Below are 18,850 nucleotides of genomic sequence, written 5' to 3' on the forward strand. Positions count from 1 at the left end.
CCCCTGTCTCTCAGCTGCCAGCTTTCCAAGGGGGCAGGACGCCTCTTCCTGCCCCGCTGCGCTGCCCCCCCGGCGCGCCCCAGAGCCCGCCCGCAGCCACCCCAGGAGCCGGGCAGGGCGAGCTGCGGCCGGGCTCTGGGGCGGGCCGGGGGGCAGCGCTGCCTCCCCTTGCAGGCCCGGTGGGGTCACAGCGCTAAGAGCGGGGGGGCAGGAGCCCCCTTGTCCCGCCCGTGTCCGGGCACTGGGGCCAGGCAGGTCCGGGAGCTAGGCCCCCCAGCCCCGCATGAGCCCCCAGGGAGGGGCAGAGCCGGCCCCCCGCCCCCGCGGCTCGGTCCCTCTGCCGCACCCCCGGCCGGCCCCCGCCGCGGAGCTCGCACCCGGCCCCGGGGCTCGCGGGAGCCAGGGGCTGCCCCGCCCGGCCAGACCCGCCCCCGCGGCAGGGCCCGGATGGGGGGGGGGGAGCCAGAAGCACGTGGCCAGCGACCCCCTGCAGGGAGCCCAGCGCCCGCCCCGGGCTCCTCCCCCTCGTGGCCCCGCCCCCTCGGCGCGTGAGCGCGGCCCCCTGCGGCCCCTGACTCCGCGGAGGCGGAAATCGGAAGTGACGTCTCTGCGCTCGGGCCGTGGTGTCGTCATTTCCGGAGCTGATTGGACTTGTGGGATTGCAAGATGGCAGCGATTAGTGGCGTCCGGGCGGTTGCCGGGGTGAGGGCCGCGCGGGGGCCGGCAGGACGGGCCTGGGCTCCTCCCGAGGCGGGGGTCGCGGCGCCCGGGACTGGGGGCGGGACCAGGACCAGGGCAGGGGAGTGAGGCCGGGGGAGCGGCCAGCGGCCAGGCCGGGGTCGGGGGCAGGGGAGTGAGGCCGTCCCGAGGGCAGGGGGGAGCGGCCAGGCCGGGGTCGGGGGCAGGGGAGCGAGGCTGGGATCGGCCCGAGGGCAGGGGGGCCCGGGGGAGTAGCCAGGCCGGGGTCGGGGGCAGGGGAGCGAGGCCGGGATCGGCCCGAGGGCAGGGGGGCCCGGGGGAGCGGCCAGCGGCCAGGCCGGGGTCGGGGGCAGGGGAGTGAGGCCGTCCCGAGGGCAGGGGGGAGCGGCCAGGCCGGGGTCGGGGGCAGGGGAGCGAGGCCGGGATCGGCCCGAGGGCAGGGGGGCCCGGGGGAGCGGCCAGGCCGGGGTCGGGGGCAGGGGAGTGAGGCCGTCCCGAGGGCAGGGGGTCGGGCCCAGGGGAAGAGGCCCGGGGCTGCGGGTTTCTCATTCTCTGCCTCCTTCCCTCGCAGGCTCTCCTGCGTGCCCAGGGCCGCGGGGCCTGGAGGACCCTCAGCGCCTCCGCCGCCCCCCAGCAGACAACGAGACGCCAGGTGAGGGACCCCCGCGTGCCCCAGCTCGGAGCGGGGAGATGGCGCCTCCCCAGGGCCTCCCATCCTTACCTGCTCCCCTGGGGACGCTGTGGGAGCAGGCTCCGGGGGAGACGCAGCCCCTGTCTCAGGGGGGCCAGGCGCTGCTGGGGAGGGTTTCTCAGGTTTGCTGCGGCTCTGCTGCCAAGTCTCTTTCCTGGCTATTCTGTTCTTATGCTCTATAGGCCCCTGTTCCATGCTCATCACCCTAGTAGCTAAGTGCCTCCCAGTCACTCACGGAGCGATGTGCTCACCTATCCCTCACCTGGTGTTTGATCTCCCGCATGCTCACGCGTGGGCTCTTCCGTGGATTTGGTTTTCAGAGGGCTGAGTCTTTCTCCAGCACAGAGTCAGATGGGGAGGGTAGCAGGTAGATGGATATTTCTCTCTATTCAAGGAGCAAAGATGCAGTGACCACAACAGAAGAAATGAAGTGCTGAGGATGCATTAAAAAGCCATAAGAACTAACACGGAAAACACTGTGTGGGATAACGTGGATGCATCTGAAGAACGATGAGGCAGGGGCTGAGAGAGCCATTTGGTGGCTGCTCTGTGAAATGAAAGGGTAGCCATTGGTGACTGCATCTTGAGACTAGAGCTGTGATTGTGAAGGTCCCAGTGTTGCCAACTCATGATTGTACTGTGATTCTGATAGTATTTGGTGGTGTTCTTAAAGCCCCAGCACCTGATGTCAAATCTTAGGAGCTCTCATGGTGCAGAGAAGAACTTAAAATTGTGTACCCAAAATGCTCAAAATCCAGAAGGCAAAGAGAGAACCCCACACTATTATTTACATGTTAAAAGACCTATTTTTTAACCCATGACTTTTTGGAGCTTTGCCCTGGATTTTTGAATGCTTTGGCCTGGCAGTATAGAGGTCCAGCGAGGATAATTACAAGTCCTTGGGTGGGGTTTGCATATGGGGAGAGATTGGAAAAATCTAGGGCTGTTTAGCCTTGGAATGAAAAGATCTATAAACACTTGACTGATGGGATTTATGACTTCTTGTGGAAGTTGCCTTTTTTATTTTTTTTATTTTGTCTCATGGGTCATTGAATATTAATGACAGGTAACTTTAGAACAAATAAAAATTTTTTTATACAGAACATGGCTAAATAATTTATAGACACATAGGGTCACGGCCAAATACTAAGGTCAGATTTGTAAAAGGGCTGGCTAAGTTTGTAACTAAGACCATTCTATAGAAGTTTGTACTGAAATGGAGTAATAAAATCCCATGCTTCAGGACATCAGCTGATCACTACAGTTATTAGGAAGGGATATTTTGCCCTATATACAACAGGTGTACTAAGATTTTTCATCTTCCTTTGAAGTATCAGGTGTTGGCCGATGCAGGAGTGGATGGACTAATGGTCTCCTATGTTAAATATGGGTGCCCTGGTAGTCTTTGTCTCTTTCTCCATCGTGGGAGGAGAAAAAGTTTATACAAAATCTCCATCACAAGTGCTTGTTCTCTGACTCTTTAGCTTGTGATGCCTGTTGATTGACATTAACTGTAACTCTTTTATATATAAAGATTTCAGAGTGGTAGCTGTGTTAGTCTGTATCAGCAAAAACAACGAGGCGTATTTGTGACACCTGAGAGACTAACAGATTTATTTGGGCATAAGCTTTCGTGGTGTGTTTTAGCCCAGGAAAGCTTCTGCCCAAATAAATCTGTTAGTCTCTCAGGTGCCACAAGTCCTCCTCGTTCTTTTTGTTATATATAAAGACACCCATTAATTTTTTATGAGTGAACGCTATGTGGTTTAGATTAAAGGTAAAGCTGTCTCCTCGGTACAGGGAACAAATACCATGTAACCTCTGACCCTCTGTGCTCTACTTTCAAGTAGCAAGCTTTGCCCTGCGCATTGGGTCTTATTTGATTTAATCCATCAGAGAGAGTTTCATGGGGGAACTGAATGTTGCTACAGTGAGTCTTGGGTCAGTTTCTTCTGGAAGATTCCTGTGTTCTCCTGCATCAGAGGCCAGGTGTTTCCCAGAGACACTGACCACCAGAGAGAGTCTTAGCAGCTCCCATTCACCCTTTGAAAGTTGTAAGGACTCAAATCCTGGTACCAGCTCCACCAAGGGGATTGTCCCTGAGCATACCTGTGAGATCTAGAGAAGTAGGTAAAGGCATTGATGACCCCCAACATTTTGAGAATGACAATTCTCGTCTTGCTGTTTCTGGCAGTAGCGTGTGAGAGCCACCTCTGACTGGGCTTGCTGTTTCAGAAGAGGGGGGTGCAGTATTGCAGATAGGGTGCATGCTGTCCCACTCTTGTTGAGTGATATTGTGAAGGATGGTGGCAGGAGAATTAACCCCTCTCGATTTCCTGTTCCAGACAGAGAAACCTGAAGGGGTGTTCAAGGTCACCATGCTGCCTGGAGATGGGGTTGGCCCGGAGCTCATGCATTCTGTCAAAGAGGTGTTCAAGGTAGTAGCCACTTACTCCTCATTGAGACTGTGGGGGAGATAGAGAAATGACATAATGGCAGGAGTTGTCTTGCAAGGCAGTTGGATTGTGTATGTGCTCCTGCCATATCCAGGTGGGACTGTTATCTTCCCCCTGCTCCCAGACAGTTGTGGGTGGATAAAACCATTCTGTTTCTTAAACCCTTTTCTGTAAATTAATTGAAGCGCAACTCATTTCTCTTTAGTGCTGAGGAAGGGTGCTAGACTGAGAATCCTGGAGGATGTCCCCTGTTCTCCCCAGAACAGGTTCAACATGGGTAGCAACCATGCTAAGCTTCCCACATAGACCCCAGTGTGCACCAACCCTAACTACAAGGGCCCATTTTGAAGAGTGAGAAGACAAGTTCAGTTTCTGTGGCCCAGTCAATCCTTGTGTCTCTGATGTGACTGCTGAAAAAATCTTGTACCAGCTGTGGCGGTGGTTTTGATGTGGATGTTTGCGTCATCTGCACCAGTTGTGTTAGGGGTTACAATGCTGTTGTTCAAACTGTTTGGAACCCTCTTAACTGTGTTTTAAACATACCCCCAATCCATCCTACAGCCCTGCTCTGACCAAGGGAGTAGCGCAGTTTGGGGACAAATTTAAAACACAGTTAGACACCGGCTTTGTCACAAGACAAACCTGCTTTTAACCATGGCTGGGGTAACTGTCGTAAATGAATCTCCTGACATGGAGGTAGTTGTATAAAGTCTCGTCTGCACTATCCTAAGAGACTGGACTGAGATCTGGGACCCAAGTAGTCATCAGATGGCAGAAACTTTCATTCTGAAAAATAATTTAAAATATTTCAAGATTGGACATACAAAAGGAAGTGACTTAATCCCTCATAGTAGCTGTTAGGTTACTGATCTCTCTTTGGAAAAAGATCTGACCCCAGAGCTATGGCTCAAAAAATGTAGGAGGTAGAAAAATTAATACACCAGTTACGTGCCCAGAAAAATAACCAGAGGACAACGCAGGTATTTGGTTACCATTTATTAAATACTCAAAATACATTCACTTTCTAAAAACCAGCACACCTCTCCAATTTTTTTGAATGTTAAAATTTGATAGACATGCCTGGTTTGTTAAATATGCCTAATCAGAGAATTCATTCAACTTAATAAAATCACTGAAAATGACACGTCCTGAGTAGCGTCAAGATGCTCTCTCTGTAACACGGTAACACCCTGTTAGAGAGACCCATTGTTTATATTTCTATTTAATGTTTATCTAGACCAAAGTTCAGTGTTGTGATGATTATTGTGTGTCTCTGATAGTTACATGCCTAGGATTTGTAAACCGGTTAAAACTTTCTAAACAAAGACGTAGTTTAAAAAACAGCATTTCGTTATGAATCTGGAGCTGGACTGAATAAGTGACCTAGAGATCAGAGGCTCTGATCCCATTCCTAATCCCTAAAACCATCCAGTCCCCTCCTCCTCCCGATACACACCATCCTCAGCCTATGCTCAGAGAGGAACCAGAGACTTGAAGGTGAAAGGCTCCATATCCCAATCTCTTGATCCACCCAGTCACCAAGCTCATTTTGGCTAATACATATAAAGTGATTTAATGAACAGCCTCTGAACTGTGACCCAGCAAAGCCCCGTCTTTACATCTGTGTCTGTATTGGGCAGGCTGCTGGCGTCCCTGTGGAGTTTGACGAGCACCACCTGAGCGAAGTGCAGAACATGGCGTCAGAGTTAAAACTGGATGAGGTTGTCGACTCTATGAAGGAGAGTAAAGTGGCCATTATAGGTATGGGATGGTGGCAGCTCACTGACTGCATCTGTCAGGTGTACATGGATCTTTGCCCACTCCATGGTACAGGAATCTCTCCCAGCCTCCAAACTGCGCTTTCAGACTGCCGGGCTTTGTGTGGCTGACGATTGGAGAAGGAAACCTGGTGCCAGTTTTCCTGATTTCTATCTCCAGCTCTGTCACTGAGTTGCTCTGTGACCTGGAGAGGCTCACTTAACTTCTGTGCCTCAGTTTCTCCTCTGTAAATGAGACTGGTACTTATCAACTGACCAGCTGGGGAGTCTCAGGACCTTGCTGACCCTTGGATGGAAAGTGATTGGCATGTTTAGTAATAAAAAGGGGGTACTGAGGGTTTGTGACATTTTGGTGCAGGTAGATGAGGTGCTTCTAGGGTCATCTTACTGCCTCCCTACAGAACGGGGGGGGGAGGTCAGGTCATACGACTGTCGCTCGTCAAGGTGGGAAGGAGCAGAACAGCTTTTAGCTTTCTCTGGTCTGACGTGTTTCATGCACCAAGAATCCCAAAGCACTTTGCCCAGTGCCAGATCCGCTGTGGTAGTGCCAGATCTGTGTCCAGCAGAGGCTCATACAGTGCAGGACCACTTTATCTTACATAGTATCTTCTGGGCAAACTGTAGCCCATGTTGGCTTACAGATCTAATACAAGGATACTGCAGCTTGGAATGTTAGAACCTGCTGCTGGCTGAGGGAGTATCGGGCAGGACACTGGAATTGTGCCAGACTCTTAAAAATGTGCCTGGGGATTTCAGTCGTCTTCCCAGAAGTTGCCGTAGCTGGCTAGTAGTTTTAGTAGTCTGGGCAGTCTTGTCTCCTCCAGCCAGTGCTCCTCGTAGCACGTCGTCCTAGATTTTAAGGCCTATGGGCCCGTTATGATGATTTAGGCTGACTCATTCATGATGCAGGGCAAAGTCCTTCACCCAGTGATTCTTACATAGAGCACCTTACACAAACCTTTTAGAATGAGAGCCAATCTCTATGTAAAGACTTCAAGAGATGGAAGATTTACCAAGTCCGTTGGTGAGCTGTTCCAAAGGGTAATTACTCTGACTGCTAAAAAATTGCATCCTATTTCTATCTTCAATTTGTTTAGTCCAGCTTCCAGGCATTAGATCTTGTTCTACCTTTGTTTGCTAGATAAAGAGCCCCCTAGTATCTGATGTCTTCTCCATGTATAAGTACTTATAGAAGGAGATCAGTTTGCCTCTTAATCTTGTCTTCAGTAAGTCAAATAGATTGAGCTTCTAAATATCCTGTGGAACTCCTTGCCAGAGGATGTTGTGAAGGCCAAGACCATAACAGGCTTCAAAAAAGAACTAGATAAGTTCATGGAGGATAGGTCCATCAATGGCAATTAGCCAGGCTGGGCAGGGATGGTGTCCCTAGCCTCTGTTTGCCAGAAGCTGGAAATGAGTGACGGGGATAAATCACTCGATGATTCCCTGTTCTGTTCATTCCCTCTGGGGCACCTGGCATTGGCCACTGTCGGAAGTCAGGATCCTGGGCTAGATGGACCTTTGGTCTGACCCAGTGTGGCCGTTCTTATGTTATCCTGACTGGGCATAAATTCAGATTCTGCTGTGAGACTGGATCACATAATATGTGGCCCAGAGGTACCAAGAGGCTGGACCCTAGTGAGCTCTCAAATGTTGTGCAGCACTGTAAACTCCTTATGCAAGGGTAAAAACAAAACCCCCTTTCATCCTCCCCATCCCATGCTGTGGGGTTCTGAGGGTTTATAGTAGCTGATTTTGTACATGTGCTTTCTTACCAGTTCTGCTGACGTTTCTGTCATTACAGGAAAGATCCACACTCCCATGGAATACAAAGGAGAGCTGGCCTCCTATGACATGAGGCTCAGGTATGTTTGTCATGCATGTTCAAAGGCCCTGCACATGAACAAAAGTCAGTAAAAATCTCCTGCAAATGAGCTATTCAGGGTGTTCCAGACACCTCGTTTATGAATGGCATTTAGGCACCAGGTCCAGGGCAGGAGTGAAGTTCATGGGTTATCAGAGCACAAAAAGGCATCTGCAAAATCCTCACTGGCCAGACACTTTATTGTTTTTCTTACTCATGATCCATTGACTCTACTTCTTGCAGTATCTTGGAGATCCTCCAGGAACAGTCGGTAGGTGGGGTTTGGGGTGGCAGTTTATGGACACATCCCACAGAGGGCCAAAGAGGCCTCACTGGAGGAGGGAATGGGATTAGCAAGTGGCCAGCAATGGGGGCTAGGCTCGTACGGAAGAGTCTCTCTTTAAAATTCTGATCAAGATGGGTCTGTACCATCACACAGGATTTATTACTGTCCTGGAGGTGGGAAGAACTCTCCTGATCCTGATGTTCCTCTCACAGGCGCAAGTTAGACCTGTTTGCCAACGTTGTCCATGTGAATAGTTTACCTGGCTATAAAACACGACACAACAACTTGGATCTTGTGATCATCCGGGAGCAGACGGAGGGGGAGTACAGCTCTCTGGAACATGAGGTAGGGAAGGCTCTGTCCTGCACCCCATCCCTTTCTGTGCCATACGGGGAAGCCAGTTCCAGGCCTTGCATCTGGTACTTCCCTGACGGCACTGCATTAGACCGTGGAGAGTTTCGCTGCCCTTCTCGCCTCATCCTCGCAGAGTTTGGCTCAGACGCTTCTTGAGTGGTGGTGCTAGGAGTGTGGGGATGCGGGGAAGAGCCTTCTTGTGTGATGTGGGTATTTGGAGGGACAGGCAGAAGAGGAGATGGTGCTTGTAACTAGACTGTGTGACAGCCAAGGGGGTGAAGGGGGGCTTGAACTATCTACAAGTACTGGAAGCGTGTAAAGCCCAAGAAGGAAGCGGGATCAGTGTGGAGTCAAGAGCTGTAACCAGGAGTGGTGGCGTGACTCCAGGCAAAGGAAAAAGGCCAGGGGCTGGGATAAGCCTCCTGCCAGTGTTTGGCTGGAGAATGGTCTCCCAAGGAGAAGTGGTGCTTTGGGGGACATACTAGCCTGGTCAGAGCCCTGGAGAAAAGACTCTCTGGGCCGATTCCACAGTGACGCCTGAAGAAATGGGCTGTCTTGAGTTCCTCAGGGGCTTATCCCTATAGTATCACGTGTTTGCTTGAAGGGATGCACTACGTCTCTTCCTCTCCTTTCCCCCAAAGGAATCTGATGGGGAGTTAAACTCCGCTTCCCTTGGAACCTGAGCCCAGTGTCAGTCCGGGGGTGATAGCTGCCAGGGCTGAGTGGGATCTCCTCGTTGGGTGTGCGCTGCCGGCTGGGGCAGAGCACAGGGTTGTGTGCCACCCGGGGCAGCACAGCCAGAGCCGCTAACGTGTGTCCGTCAATGTTCAGAGCGTGAAGGGCGTCATTGAGTGCCTGAAGATCATCACCCGGGACAAGTCGCAGCGCATCGCCAAATTTGCCTTTGACTACGCCACCAAGAAAGGGCGTTCAAAGGTCACAGCAGTGCACAAAGCCAACATCATGTGAGTGCGATGAGACGGTTCTGATAGCACGGGGACCAAAGTGGGGTGTCTAGCAGTTATGGGATATGCAGCAGCTGCCACCAGCGCCCTGGGTGTAGGTTTTTGAAGTCCCCTCTGTCTGGAAGAGCCTTTCAGTGCAACTCGGAGTTGAGTGATGTTGACGCTTCCTTGGCGTTAGTGCCCTTTCTCTGCACGTGCTTAAAACACCAGCATGGGTGTAACAAAGCCCAGCAGTGCGAGACAGTCAGGCCTGGCTGTGTGTCTGCAGGGTGTTGATGGGGAGGGTGAGAAGCTTGTTCACTTGCTGGGTGAAATTCTGACCTCATTGAATTCAGTGGCAGAACTCCCACTGACTTTCGTGGGGCCAGGATTTCACCTCTGTCTATCATATGCACACCTACGTCGGTGGGGTGCAGCGGGACCTGCCCATCTCTGAGCTATTCTGGGTTCAGTTCACAGACAGCATTTTGAAAGGAACTCTCAGAAAGCTTGTTGGGTGGCTGAGTCCATCGTCAGGCCCCTGCTCTCCCTGCAGGGGATGCTGGGGCAGCCTGGAGTCACTGTTAAAATGAATGTCTGTTGCTCTCTTTCCTCAGGAAGTTGGGAGATGGGCTCTTCCTCCAGTGCTGTGAAGAGGTGGCAGAATTGTATCCCAAGATCAAATTCGACACCATGATAATTGACAATTGCTGTATGCAGGTGAGAATGGCTTGCAGTCCTGTGCCCTAGTGCATCCATGCTGCACCCTCTGGTGCTGATAATCTGCTTGAGCAAAGCAGGTAAAGAGCCTGGCATGGTAGGCAGCCAGGTCAGGTGCCCTTGGAATGCTGTCTGTGACATGCTTTGTGAAGGATGCAGTGTTAACTGGGCTGTCACGTCGCTTTGTATCATGTCCTGTGTAGTGCACATGGACACGTAGCGCCTTCCTTTCAGGGCTGCACAGTTGAGGATGACAGGAGCTGTAGGTGCCCAGCACCTCTGGTAATCCGCCCCTCGGTAATAATTCCAGATAATTCTGTCTTGCAGAATTGTGCTTGCCTGCAGGAGTGATTCTGACATGAGTAAATTCTCTGTTTCACCATCAGTCCCCCCAGGAAAGCTTGGCGATACCCAGGGTTTCCAGGCTGATACTTCTCAATGACAATTTTGCCAGGTTTCTCTGATTTTCTTTCTGAGAGCGCGTAGGATCTCAGCCCTGTCGGTGGGATGTATGGCTGAGTGGCTTTATTTCAGTAATGTTTCCAGTGCCTGTTGGTCCTCGGCTGCTGGGGCTCCGGGAGCAGCCACCCATCTTGTTTCTATCCTGGGGACTCTTGAGGCAGCTACGTTGTCATCTCGGGACTCCTCTCAGCCCGGTGTTGCTGCCGAACCTGGGTGCGTCCCAAGAAGATCGTTCGCCTATTAATACCCAGGCGCTAATTTGTGAATGTCATTGCTTGGGCCCCTTGTTGGCCAGTCTACGGCATGGTGAGATGTGGCCCTTTGGGTGACCCAGGCACACCAGTGCCAATGGGAAGTGCTGCAGAGTACATTAGACCATGCTGATCTGTAGCAGGGGAGGGAATGGTGTGGAGGGTCTCATGCATGTCTGCTTCTGTTCTCTGCGCAGCTGGTGCAGGACCCCCACCAGTTCGATGTCCTGGTCATGCCAAACCTGTATGGAAACATCATTGATAACCTGGCTGCTGGCTTGGTGGGAGGCGCCGGCGTGGTTCCTGGGGAAAGTTACAGTGCCGAGTACGCGGTGTTTGAGATGGTAAGTGACCCAGTTGAGCCACGGCTTCTGTGTTCCACTTGAGTGACTTCCCTTGCTCATCCCCTCTCTGTCACACAGCTGCTTGTTCCCTAGCTTCTGTCGTCTTTCCTGTCTCCTGCCACGGGGCCAGTGGATCCAGAGAGCCCCTCCCAGGATGGGGCTGGACACCCCCCCACGCCCCCCGTGGCAACAGTGTAGAACACGGTCTGATTGTGGTTCTCTTCACACAGGGTGCCCGCCATCCATTTGCCCAGGCCGTGGGCAGAAACATTGCCAATCCAACTGCCATGCTGCTCTCCGCTGCCAACATGCTGCGGCATCTCAAGTAGGTGCTTGTTCTCGGACGTGTGCGCATGCTGCATTACATGTGGGCGGGGGGCAGGGCATGCCAGCCTCTCGGGTGGGCAAGCCAGAGGATGGGTGTGAATTCCATTGGCATACACAGGGCTGGAGCTGAAATGTTTGTTCGTTTTTGCTAGCTTGGAACATCACTCCAATATGATCTCCGATGCGGTGAAGAGGGTGATTAAAGTTGGTAAAGTGAGTACCTGGCAGCTCTGAGCCCTTTCACTGCTGCTTACCTCTTGCCTGTCCTGGTCCAGAGCTCCTGGAGTATCTGCTTCCTTTCTGGAGCCTGTTGGCTGGGACTTCTCTCTGGCTCCTGTCCCCGAGAGGGGGAAGCAGCGCAGTGTTTGCCACTGGGTAAGACTAGGGGAATTCCTTAGCCCGGGGCTGGCCTTGCGTAGCGTGGGGACTTACTGCACCCTAACAGACTGATTCTCAGGCCTTGTTGCACTCGTGTCTGCATCATTCTTACCTGTACCCGACCGATTTCCTGTTGTGACGGCTGTGGAAATGTTTGGGCCCCTTCCCAGGGAGTTCTTGGTAGAGTTCACTTTCCTGAGGGGAAATCAGATCCCCCAGGCAGAGGTCACCGTCTTGCCATCTCCATGGCCACATTATCAAAGCTTCCACTGAGCCAGGCCGGCCAACTAGTTTGAGCTGTCCATGTTTGTAGAACGGGACGCAGTTTGTAGATTTTGCTGTGTTTAGTGTCTCGCTCCCTGCTTGTCTCCAGAACTGAGGCTGCTACTCCCTGCTGGCTGTGCGGGGCTTGGCGCGCGTTAGTGTCTATTCTTCCAGTTTGCAGCAGGGCTGTGGGGGGAACTCGGGGGGGTTTCAGAAAGGGGTTCAGGAGCTTTGCTGTCACCATGTTTCCTGTCCCATCTTGTGTTCGTTTCCCTGGGTTTACATCCACATTTCTCCCTTTTTGTTTCTCCCCCTCCCTGTGTTGGATTTTTAGGTTCGGACGCGGGACATGGGCGGTTACTCCACCACCTCGGACTTCATCAAGTCTGTGATTGACAACCTGCACCCACACTATGGTGTCTAGGTCCCCACCTGTGTGTGGGAGTTCCTTGGACTTCACTCTGTCTCCAGCACCCATTTCTAGTGTACAAACCGAATGGACCTTTCTCGCCCTGCTCCCACCCCTAGGAAAGAACATGTATCATGTCACACACACACACACACACACCCCCCTTGGGCTGCTGGAGCGAGCCAGCCTGCCTGAAACCACAACCCAAAGGGGGAAGGGACTCACCTCTCCCCCAGCCCAGTTATCTGTAACCAACCTCAATTGTGGTCAGATGGTCACCAGAAAGAGGCGCGGTCTGAGCGTGGGATTGGGAGCCTGGGGTCTAATCCTGGCTCTCCCACTGGTTCATTGTGTGGCCTGGGGCGAGCCAGTTCACCTGTCTCAGCTTCCCGCTCTGTGCAGTAGGGATCACGCTGACCTCCCTACATTGCATGGGAGTTCAGGGTCAGCTAGTTCACACTTGTACCGTGCTTTGAGGCTAAGAAAGGACTAAGCCTAAATATTCGACTGCTGCTCCAGCTAAGGCCTCCCTGCATTGTGGCTGACCGGGGCTGTCACATCCACATGGTCTTGTCTAGTCCCTGATTGCTGCTGCAGCAGCATCTGCCTATTCCAGAGGGGCTTAGCCGTAGCTTGGGACCATCCAGGGTGGAGACCCCTGTCCACAAAGTGACAAAAGAAGTCTAGTATTGGCTTGGAGTGAAGTAGAATTTCATCCCTGATAATCTGAACAGATGGAAAGTAGGAAATTTCAGTCTCTCCTGGTGTGTGTGTGTAAGAGGGGGGCAGGGGGATAACTCCCTATGTCATCCTCCTAACTTCATCCCCCTCCCAAGAGAAGATTGCGGGAGGATGCTTTTCCCACTCAGTTAGCAATAAAATTCAACGCTGACCTCGGAAAGAAGTGTTAGCCACTGAGCAGAGCTAGAGGGCAGGAGGCCTAGCACGCTCCTCCCAGATCAGAATGTCACCGCACAGGTAGGATGGCACTCCAGGACATGTTGATCTTTGCAGCTGACGCAGACCATCCTTGGGGCCCATCTGTACCTCCAGGCTGCTTTCCTCCTTAAGTCCTGCCAACCAGCCTCCCTGACGAAACTCAGGCCCTTCCCTCAGGCTGGGTGCCGGGCTGGGCTCTAGGCTGGTTCGCGCGCCCGTCTGGTGCGCTACAGAGCAGAGTGCAGTCCTGATTACTGTAGCATTGTCCTCCTGTCGTGCACCCTGCCCCCCATTGTCGTTCACTGCAACTCAGTCTGTGCTGGGCAGACTGTCCCCGTGCATTCGCATGAGGCTAAGCAGTGGGTCGCACCTGGGAGAGGCAGGGGGGTTATGAAGGGTGCGGGTTTCTACAGTGACTTGTAGCATTCCCCGAGAGAGCAGAACAGCTGCTCTAGCCAGGCCTGTCTAAGGCAGACGAGGCCAGGCCGTGCATAGCTGTGTGCACGTCAGAGGAGAGGTGCTTCCTGGGCTGCACTTTTAAAATGTGGCGTGAACGATGCGCTTGCTGCTTTGCCTGCATGGTGTGCACTGGTGTCATTGACACGCCGGCTGCCAGCACCTCCCTGCACAGGCAGTCGTGATCAGAAACACGGATACCCACAAGTGCGTGTGCACCAGTGGGAGCTTCTGAAATGCTGGTCCTATCAGTGAAGTCCTGACTCTGGCTCTGAAGGGTTAAGAAGACCAAGACCTTTTCGTTGGTAGAATTCCAGGTGGGCCGGGGTGCGGTCTGGCCTAAAGGACCCAAACAGCAAGGCTGCAGGTAGCTTGCAGGTGATGGATTAGGAAAGCGGGTCTGGGCCAGGCATGCACCTCCAGGCTCTCAGGGCCCTGTCGCAGTGCTGGGCCACTGCCGTGTGGGCTGGGAGCACTCCTCAGGAAATGCAGAATGTATTTATTAGGCTTTGTACTAACGCTCATGAATAAATTGTCAAACTCTCCCCTCCCTCCCTGCCTCTTCTCAGGCACTGCGTGTCTCCATGAGTCCTAGTTCCAGCTCTGCCCTAGCATTGCATGCGGGTCTCTCCCCAGCAAATGTGGGTCTCTCTGGCAAGAGGCACCCTTGGCCCTGCCCTGGTAGGCCAGCTCCAGAGTGGGAACCTGGCTGCGCTGAGCCCTGAGCTGGGCAAGGGAGGGAGTCAGCCCCAGAAGGAGGGGCGTGCCACAAGCCTGCTTTTTCCCTGGTAGCTGGAGCAGTGGAGGCTAAAGCTCTGCCTCAGGGAGCCAGCCCAAGGTGGAGCATGCCTGGGGCTCTGCAGGGATCACAGGCCAGTCATTCACGGCCAAGCCCTAATACCTCTGCTAGCAGGGAGTGATTCCTTCCGAGAGCCTGGGGGAGGCCAGCCTTTGGGCGCAGGAGAGCTCCGTCCCTGGAGTTCTCTGCCTGCTGTTCAGTGTGTGTGCGGGTGTAGGACCCAGCTCACAGACCAGGACCCCAGGGTGCCTGATGCTGTACACAGAACATCTAAGACCAGGTAGGTGGGGAATACAAGGAACCCAGGCGCTAGTAGCGATAGGCAGGCAGGGGTATCAGCGCCCCAGCAGGCTAACCCATGTCAGGGGATTTCTTTTGTTGGTGTCCCGTTGAAGGAGAGACTTGAAGAAGGAAATTACAGGGAACCTCCTAAGGGTGAAGGCAGCAGAAAACAGGCCGGGGTGCCTTTGAGAATGTAGCCCTGTGTGATGGAGGCTGAGATCATGGGCTGCCCGGTGGCAGGAGCTGTGCTGAGAAGTTGGGTGGGGCCAGGCGGCGAAGGGCCTTGATGTGCCGGAGGAGCCAGCGGAGGGCTGGGAAGAGGGGTGTACGCCAGGCTAGGAAAATGAGCCCCAGCAGCACTCAGCCTGGGTCGAGGTGGGGCAAGAGGGCATGGCAGTGAGCCAAGGGTGGAAAGGGGAGAGGAAGGGTGGACAGCAGATGGCGGCAGCAGCAGTGAGGAGAGAAGCCCAGTACCCTCACCACTGTCTGCCCCAGCTCAAGGAGCGTGAGGCCAGCTGCAGAGGCTGCATCAACCAGAGGGACCCAGGTGTCCTGTGGGCCAGGCCTGCTCGCAGCAGGAGCCTGGTGTCTCTGTCTGCTGCCGACGTTGCAGCTTTGTGCAGGGGGGGGGGCAAGATGAACCTGTGCAGACACTGTGGGGCCCGAGCTACGGTCAGTCAAAGCAGAGGGCGTCAGCTGCACAGGCCCCTGCCCGCCGGGGGCTAGCTGCTGGGGTCCCCTCCCTTCTCGCCATTCCTTTACTGAGCCTGATGAAGGTGGATGTCAGCCTGCCAAGCCCCTGCACTTCCCCTACTACAGAGCTGGGGCAGTGCAGACAGGGCAGCAGTGGGGGGAATTACTGAGGTGCTGGAACTGATCTTGCTACAGGCTGAAAGTGTTCGTACCAGCTCCTCCTTGCAGGTTCTCGGGGGGGGGCAGCTCAGCCACCAAGCTGGTGCCCATAGATGGGGTGAGGTAGCATAAGAGTGAGTGAGCAGAGACTGGCCCATCCCTAGGCCTGCCCGCCCGCCCTCCCAGGGCCGGTGGGTTTCTGTCCAGTCTGGTTTCCAGTCTCCAGCAATGAGGCTTGTGTCTCTTCTTGTGCCCACGGGCAGGAAGAGTTACTCCTAGTGCTCAGCCTCAACTGTCCCCTTCATCCAGTCCCAGTCTTCTCCCGTGGGGGTATGTCACCTCGCTGCCCCTGAGCATGGGGTCCCCTTCCCGGGTCAGTGAGCACCCAGGCCTGGTGTGGTCGGTGTGACTCCATCGCTCAGGGGCGTGTGAAATCCACGCTCCCTGCCCGAGGCAGTTACACTGACCTAAGCCAGGGTGTAGCCAGCACTCGCTCGCCAGGAGACCTCGCCCATCTGCCTAGCGCCTGCCTCGCAGGGAGGGGCCGTACCGAGGCTGCTGGGAGAGCCCCTCCCGCAGGCCTAGGTCGTATCTACTCTGAAGTGCTGCAGCCGTGCAGGTGTAGACAAGGTGTCAGCAAAGCTGGCTCTAGATCTTGGATTTCTCTAGCTAACGTCTCCCAGTCTCTCCCTGCGCTCCCCTGCCCTGGAGCAAGGAATGACCATGTCCTTGCTCTCTGCCATGGCACTTGGCAGATGCAGCTCACAAGTACGTCACATTTCTTTGCTCCTGTTTCTAGAGCGCCCGAGTCTCTGTTCCCTGAGAGTGGGATGGGGTTTAAATGCTTGATGGCAGGGCAGGGCAGGGCAAGGGATAGAAGCTGAGAATTGGCATGCGATGGGAATGGAGGAGAGATGGTGTCTGCTGGGGGCAGGGCAGAACACCGGGCAGGGATTAGCATGGCAACTGGCAAGCAGGTGTTTGTAAATGCCGAACTGAACACTTGCCTGGGGGGAGCCTGGTTTCCATAGCGTGTGGAGGAGTCAGAGGCGCTGGGTTTACCTGCACGGGCCCAGCTTAATCATGTTTCTCTGCTTGTTTCTATTCACTGTTGGGCTGCTGGGCTCATGGCTGTCCTCACAGGTGTTTGCAGGTCCTGCCCATTTAGTCTCCTCTGAGAGTGTCAGAAATAGGTTGCGTTCTTCCCCTGCAAGCAGTGTCCTACAGCAGCAGCAAGCCAGACTCTGACACTGAGCCTTCATGCTGCACTGGCCCTTTCCCCTCCTCAGCAGGGCTCTTTATTATCACCCTAAGCCGTCTGGCAGGGGGCAGTAGTGGCTCCTCCTTGGTGGCCTAGCCTTGGCCCAGCCCTCTGCCACTGGGAATGGTTCTGCAGCTGGGCAGGACGCTGACAGGCTAAGGGGCTATTTCTAAACTGATCCAGGAACAGCTCAGAGCTGCAGCCGTCTCCTAGCAGCCACTAGTGTGGGGGAAAGACCTTGGAGCTAGCTGGGGCCCTTTGGGGCTTTTCAGCCTGGCACTCGGCGTTTCCTGTTTTGAAAGGCCTGGCCCCAGGGCAGGGCTCACTGCAGAGGTGCACGGTGCAGAATGCCCAGAGGGCTCCTGCAGCGTACCTGTCTGTGCCATGCTGACAGGCCCCACCCCTCTCTTTGCAGGTGCGCACCGCAGACATGGGCGGATACGCCACGTCCATTGACTTCACCCAGGCTGTGATAGCAGCCCTGGCTGACTAGGCCCCACAGAAGCTGCTGTTCCTCCCGTGCTCCTGCCTGCGAATCCTCACGGCTTTGACACCAGCTGCCTGGTAATTTATTGCCTTCAAGAGGGAGCGTCCCCACGCACAGGCCTGTCTCTGTTGTGCACAATAAAGCAGCCTCCTGGCCACATCTCTCGCAGTGGGTTTCTGCCAGGAGGGGGCACTGTTTGATCTCAGCTGTGGTCCTCCCTGCACCTAATCCTGTGGTGGAGCCAGAGCAGATACTAGCTGCCAGATGTGGGGAGACAGAGGGGGCTGTATGCACAGCCCCATGCCCCTGGGGGGAGGGGCTTATAACCACTACACCCCCCACTTCCTGCTTTGGCAGAGTCCCAGCTGGGTGGGGGCATAGAGAGGACATCACCCCCCAGGCTGCTCATTGTAAAAGGGTCACTCCAGTAGTGCCGGGGCGGAGGGGGAGCTGCCACCCTTGCTGGCGTGGACTCAGTGGCCTACACCTGCCCCCCAGCTCGAGGAAAGCATTCTGCCCCTGCAGGGGCCCCTATCTCAGCAGGAGGGAGAGTCAGCCCCCTCCCTGCTTGCACCCAACCCAGGGCTCTTGCCTTGCCCCTGAGCCAACTGGGCATAGAAGCATAGAATATCAGGGTTGGAAGGGACCTCAGGAGGTCATCTAGTCCAACCCCCAACTAAATCCCTGGGGGGAGCAGAGCTCAGGCAGCTGGCCAGGGGCTCTCAGCAGCACTGCTTGTAACAGCTGCTCTGCATTTTGTCAAAGCCCCACCAGGCCTGGCTCAAAGCTACAGATTGAAACAAGCATGATGTGTGTGGCCCCAGAGCCTCAAGTGCTGTCTGATCTCCCCCCCAAAAACACCCCTTCATCCCTCTTTAAGTGGCAGTGACCTGAACAGCAGCAGTTACACGGTTAGCTCTGATCACACAGGCCCAAGCCGGGGCTAGATTCAGATGGGAAACTAGCAGGCACGACAATGGCTATAACACTATCAATGCCTGTCGGCAGGTAAGGCTAAAAGGGCCCCTGAGCTCAGCCACTCTGGCCTCCTGTTTTCACACCATTAAATGGTACTTGGCTACCCTGCTACTGAACCCAGCTGTTTTAGTTTGGCTCAGATTGGTTCTCAGGTGACTACACTGTTCTGGGGGACAGGCAGAGACTGAGGTGCAACCCGGGACCGAGACCCCAGCAATTGCAGGGGATAAAGGTGTTTGAAAACCTGGCCACCCCCATAGGATTTGTCTGTAACACAGTAACTGTTAGATGCCACTTCTGATCAATTCCACCATTTCAAGGGGTGTTCTAGGCAGCCATGGCTAGAACCCAGATGTTGGGGGAAAAAAACAGGAAGCCCCTGCCTGTTCATTAGCACATCTCCAACCTCAAAGCCATCTTGAAATTGTCTACAGCTCAAACTGCATGCAAGAGCCATTAACACCTGCTCATCCTCCCTGCTAGGGAGAAAGCAGGCCTAGTCTTCTGCCCTCCTGGCCGGGGCGGGGGAGGGGGGAGGGGGGAAGAGGAGAGAAGCATCCCTGGGGCCA

The 18,850-nt window shown here is 54.4% G+C and overlaps 1 protein-coding gene across 3 annotated transcripts; it reads left to right on the forward strand.

Annotated features, from left to right (window-relative positions):
* The first annotated feature begins 573 nt into the window (after window positions 1–573).
* Window positions 574–17,425, forward strand: IDH3B (isocitrate dehydrogenase (NAD(+)) 3 non-catalytic subunit beta). Of its 3 annotated transcripts, none has more exons than XM_074951995.1 (12): window positions 574–702; window positions 1,271–1,351; window positions 3,736–3,828; window positions 5,487–5,607; window positions 7,429–7,489; window positions 7,987–8,119; window positions 8,960–9,093; window positions 9,690–9,792; window positions 10,703–10,849; window positions 11,080–11,174; window positions 11,329–11,389; window positions 17,232–17,425. In XM_074951995.1, exons 1-12 carry the CDS (start codon window positions 667–669, stop codon window positions 17,307–17,309), a joined length of 1,143 nt encoding a protein of 380 aa, XP_074808096.1. In that variant the 5' UTR covers window positions 574–666; the 3' UTR covers window positions 17,310–17,425. The 3 variants fall into 3 exon arrangements, with proteins under 3 accessions (XP_074808096.1, XP_074808095.1, XP_074808097.1); XM_074951994.1 differs by lacking the exon at window positions 17,232–17,425 and adding an exon at window positions 12,153–15,000; XM_074951996.1 differs by lacking the exons at window positions 3,736–3,828; window positions 17,232–17,425 and adding an exon at window positions 12,153–15,002.
* Window positions 17,426–18,850: the final 1,425 nt, after the last annotated feature.

Source organism: Natator depressus, chromosome 4 (assembly GCF_965152275.1).
Source record: "Natator depressus isolate rNatDep1 chromosome 4, rNatDep2.hap1, whole genome shotgun sequence".
In the NCBI taxonomy this organism is placed as follows: Eukaryota; Metazoa; Chordata; order Testudines; family Cheloniidae; genus Natator; species Natator depressus.

Bases quoted from the DNA above. Each gene is read 5' to 3' on its own strand.
- IDH3B (XM_074951994.1), top strand. From the start codon at position 667: ATGGCAGCGATTAGTGGCGTCCGGGCGGTTGCCGGG. The intron at 5,608-7,428 runs GTATGGGATGGT...CTGTCATTACAG, and splicing joins GAGTAAAGTGGCCATTATAG to GAAAGATCCACACTCCCATG. The intron at 11,175-11,328 runs GTAGGTGCTTGT...CGTTTTTGCTAG, and splicing joins AACATGCTGCGGCATCTCAA to CTTGGAACATCACTCCAATA.